Here is a 4,437-nt window from a genome sequence, read left to right as displayed (position 1 = left end):
CTACGGAAAGCCCTACAGTGAGATACCCCCAGGAGATCCCGAGAGGGGGGGAGGATGAGATCTCCAATCAGACGGACCACACGGTGATGACCCAGGCAAACGGACAAACGACGAACGTAACATGTATTTGCGGAAAGCTGTGCAAGAACCATCGTGGCCTGAAAATCCATCAGGCTAGAATGAAATGCTTGGAGAAAGACAATGAGGTACAACGCTCAGGTCTTGTACCTGGTGAGACGCAGGAGGAGCCCGGCCAGGAGGCAACCCACAAAGCCCAGTCCCTCCACATACCTCAGACTCTCATTCCCAGCAGAGTAAGTCCACAGCAGCGGATTAAGTGGCCCCCAGCCAGCAAGAGGAGCGAGTGGCAGCAGTTTGACAAGGATGTGTCAAACATCATCCAGGCCACAGCCAAAGGAGACGCAGACAGCCGACTCACATCAATGACCACCATCATCATCAGCTATGCCTCAGAAAGATTTGGGCAGGTGGACAAAGGAAAATCAAAACCCACTTCCTACACAATGAGCCGAAGGGCCACCCGGATATATCATCTGCGCCAGGAGCTTCGTACCCTCAAGAAGCAGTACAAGGCTGCAACTGAGGAGGAGGAGCAACCCTTAGCGGAACTGAAAAACATCCTGCGCAAGAAGCTGATGACTCTTCGCAGAGCAGAATGGCACCGGAGACGGGAGAGGGAGAGGGAAAGGAAGCGGGCGGCTTTCATCACCAACCCCTTTGGCCTTACCAAACAACTGCTAGGGGACAAGCGCAGTGGCCGGCTTGAGTGCTCTATAGAGCAAGTAAACCGCTTCCTCCAGGACACTGTGAGCGACCCTGTGAGAGACCTGGAACTGAAGCCCAACAAAGCTCTCATCAGCCCAGATCCCCCAACAACAGAGTTCAACCTGAAGGAGCCAAGCCTGAAGGAGGTTGAGGAGGTTGTCAAGGCGGCCCACTCTGCGTCAGCACCAGGCCCCAGTGGAATTCCTTATCTGGTCTACAAGCGCTGCCCGGAGCTTCTACGGCACCTGTGGAGGATCCTGAAGGTGATTTGGAGAAGGGGAAAAGCGGCCGACCAGTGGAGGCATGCTGAGGGAGTTTGGATCCCCAAAGAGGAGAACTCACGAGACATGAGTGAGTTGGAAAGGAGGAAAGAGTGATGCTGAAAAACTAATTCATGCATTTATTTCCTCTAGGCTGGACTATTGTAATTCATTATTATCAGGTTGTCCTAAAAGTTCCCTGAAAAGCCTTCAGTTAATTCAAAATGCTGCAACTAGAGTACTAATGGGGACTAGAAGGAGAGCGCATATCTCACCCATATTGGCCTCTCTTCATTGGCTTCCTGTTAATTCTAGAATAGAATTTAAAATTCTTCTTCTTACTTATAAGGTTTTGAATAATCAGGTCCCATCTTATCTTAGGGACCTCATAGTACCATATCACCCTAATAGAGCGCTTCGCTCTCAGACTGCAGGCTTACTTGTAGTTCCTAGGGTTTGTAAGAGTAGAATGGGAGGCAGAGCCTTCAGCTTTCAGGCTCCTCTCCTGTGGAACCAGCTCCCAATTCGGATCAGGGAGACAGACACCCTCTCTACTTTTAAGATTAGGCTTAAAACTTTCCTTTTTGCTAAAGCTTATAGTTAGGGCTGGATCAGGTGACCCTGAACCATCCCTTAGTTATGCTGCTATAGACTTAGACTGCTGGGGGGTTCCCATGGTGCACTGAGTGTTTCTTTCTCTTTTTGCTCTGTATGCACCACTCTGCATTTAATCATTAGTGATTGATCTCTGCTCCCCTCCACAGCATGTCTTTTTCTTGGTTCTCTCCCTCAGCCCCAACCAGTCCCAGCAGAAGATTGCCCCTCCCTGAGCCTGGTTCTGCTGGAGGTTTCTTCCTGTTAAAAGGGAGTTTTTCCTTCCCACTGTCGCCAAGTGCTTGCTCACAGGGGGACGTTTTGACCGTTGGGGTTTTTACGTAATTATTGTATGGTCTTGCCTTACAATATAAAGCGCCTTGGGGCAACTGTTTGTTGTGATTTGGTGCTATATAAATAAAATTGATGAATTGATGATGATGATCAGTCAGTTTCGATCCATCCCCCTGCTGAGCGTGGAAGGGAAGGTGTTTTTTAGCATCGTCTCACGAAGACTGACCGAGTTCCTCCTCAAGAACAGCTATATTGACCCATCAGTTCAGAAGGGAGGGATCTCTGCTCCTGGCTGCTTGGAACACACTGGGGTCATCACGCAACTCATCAGAGAGGCCCATGAGAACAAAGGCGACCTAGCTGTGTTGTGGTTGGACCTGGCCAACGCCTACGGGTCCATACCACACAAGCTGGTTGAGCTCGCTCTCCACCTCCACCATGTTCCCAGTAAGATCAAGGACCTCATCCTGGATTATTATAATAACTTCAGGATGAGAGTTACTTCTGGGTCAGAGACATCGGACTGGCATCGCATTGGGAAAGGGATAATTACAGGCTGCACCATCTCTGTTGTCCTCTTCTCCCTAGCCATGAACATGGTGGTCAAGTCAGCTGAGATGGAATGCAGAGGGCCCCTGACCAAGTCAGGTGTACGACAGCCCCCCATCAGAGCCTATATGGATGACCTCACCGTAACAACCATGTCGGTCCCGGGGTGCAGGTGGATCCTGCAAGGGCTCCAAAAGCTCATCACCTGGGCAAGGATGAGCTTCAAGCCCTCCAAATCACGATCCATGGTGCTGAAGAAGGGGAAGGTGAGTGACAAGTTCCGCTTTTCCATCTCAGGAACTGTCATCCCAACCATCACGGAGCAACCCATGAAGAGTTTGGGGAAACTCTTCGACTCCACCCTGAAGGACTCAGCAGCCATCCAGAAGGCCAGCTTAGAACTTGGAACCTGGCTCACCAAGGTAGACAAGTCTGGCCTGCCTGGTAGGTTTAAAGCCTGGATCTACCAGCATTCAATCCTGCCCTGCATCCTGTGGCCCCTGTTGATTTATGCAGTCCCAATAACAGCAGTTGAGTCCCTAGAGAGGAAGATCAGTGGCTTTCTTCGAAAGTGGCTTGGACTTCCTCGCAGCCTTACCAGTGCTGCCCTGTACGGAACGAGTAACATCCTGCAGCTTCCTCTCAGTGGTCTCACAGAAGAGTTCATGGTGGCACGCACCAGAGACGTTCTACAGTACAGGGACTCAAAGGACTGCAAAGTGTCAGCAGCCGGCATCGAGGTGAGGACAGGAAGGAAGTGGAAGGCATGGGAAGCAGTGGAGCTGGCAGAGTCACGCCTAAGACAGAAGGCATTGGTAGGCACTGTGGCAACAGGCAGAGCAGGCTTGGGTTACTTCCCAAAGATCCTCATCAGCCAGGCCCATGGGAAGGAAAGGCACCACCTGATCCAGGAGGAAGTCAGAGCGGGTGTGGAGGAAGAGTGGGTGAGCAGGGCAGTAGGACTCTGTATGCTCTGCCAAGTCCAGCGAACCTCCATGTGTGGGGGAAAAGTGAGACACCTTCCTGCCCACTGTGCTCTGGTAGAGGCTCTTTAGAACACCTCCTCAGTGGCTGCCCAAAGGCTCTGGCAGATGGTCGCTATCACTGGCGCCATGACCAGGTGCTTAAGGCAGTCGCTGAGAGCATAGCCTCAGCCATCAGCTCTAGCAAGAACCATCATGCTCCAAAGAAGGCAATCTCCTTTGTTAAAGCTGGAGAAAAACCCAGAGCAAACCAACATGCGACATCAGGACTACTCCACACAGCAGCTGACTGGCAGTTGCAGGTTGACCTGGGTAGGCAGCTGAGGTTCCCCCAGCACATCGCAACAACATTCCTTCACCCAGATATGATCATGACCTCTCAGTCTTCGAAACAGCTGATCATACTGGAGGTGACAGTGCCCTGGGAAGAAAACATCGAGGAGGCCAATGAGAGGAAGAGGGCTAAGTACCAGGAACTGGTGGAGGAGTGCAGGGAGGGAGGCTGGAAGATGGTCTACGAGCCCATAGAGGTAGGCTGCAGGGGATTTGCAGGGCGGTCTCTGTGCAAGGTCCTCAGCTGCCTGGGCATCGTAGGAGCGGCAAAGAAGAGGGCCATCAAGTCCGCAAGCGAAGCCGCCGAAAAGGCCACCAGGTGGCTTTGGGTGAAGAGGGCAGATCCGTGGGCTGCTACTGGGATGCAAGTCGGGGCTTGATCACCCCCGGCTGGGTCGCCTGGGTGAGGGTTTATGATGTTGCAAGACCCCAAACACCCGATGACCCCAGGATACATCACTGATGATGCGTCCCAGTGCATCCATGAGGTGTATTTTGAATATGAATATATATATATATATATATATATATGGCCTAGCAGAAATATATAGAGATGAGATCAATTGAGTTAATTCTTTTGTGACATATAATAAATTATATAATTATAGTATATATATTATTATAATTATATTATTAAA

At 50.8% G+C, this 4,437-nt stretch overlaps 1 protein-coding gene across 1 annotated transcript; it reads left to right on the top strand.

Annotated features, from left to right (window-relative positions):
* The first annotated feature begins 329 nt into the window (after positions 1-329).
* On the top strand, positions 330-4,194 carry LOC117515090. Its single transcript, XM_034175605.1, is given in 3 exon segments — positions 330-1,141; positions 2,089-3,446; positions 3,449-4,194. Coding segments are annotated over 3 exon segments (2,787 nt in total). The 5' UTR covers positions 330-443; the 3' UTR covers positions 4,180-4,194.
* Positions 4,195-4,437: the final 243 nt, after the last annotated feature.

Source organism: Thalassophryne amazonica, chromosome 8 (genome assembly GCF_902500255.1).
Source record: "Thalassophryne amazonica chromosome 8, fThaAma1.1, whole genome shotgun sequence".
NCBI classification, from domain to species: domain Eukaryota; kingdom Metazoa; phylum Chordata; class Actinopteri; order Batrachoidiformes; family Batrachoididae; genus Thalassophryne; species Thalassophryne amazonica.
The sequence above is the reverse complement of the archived record's forward strand: the minus strand, read 5'-3'. Positions and strand labels throughout refer to the sequence as shown.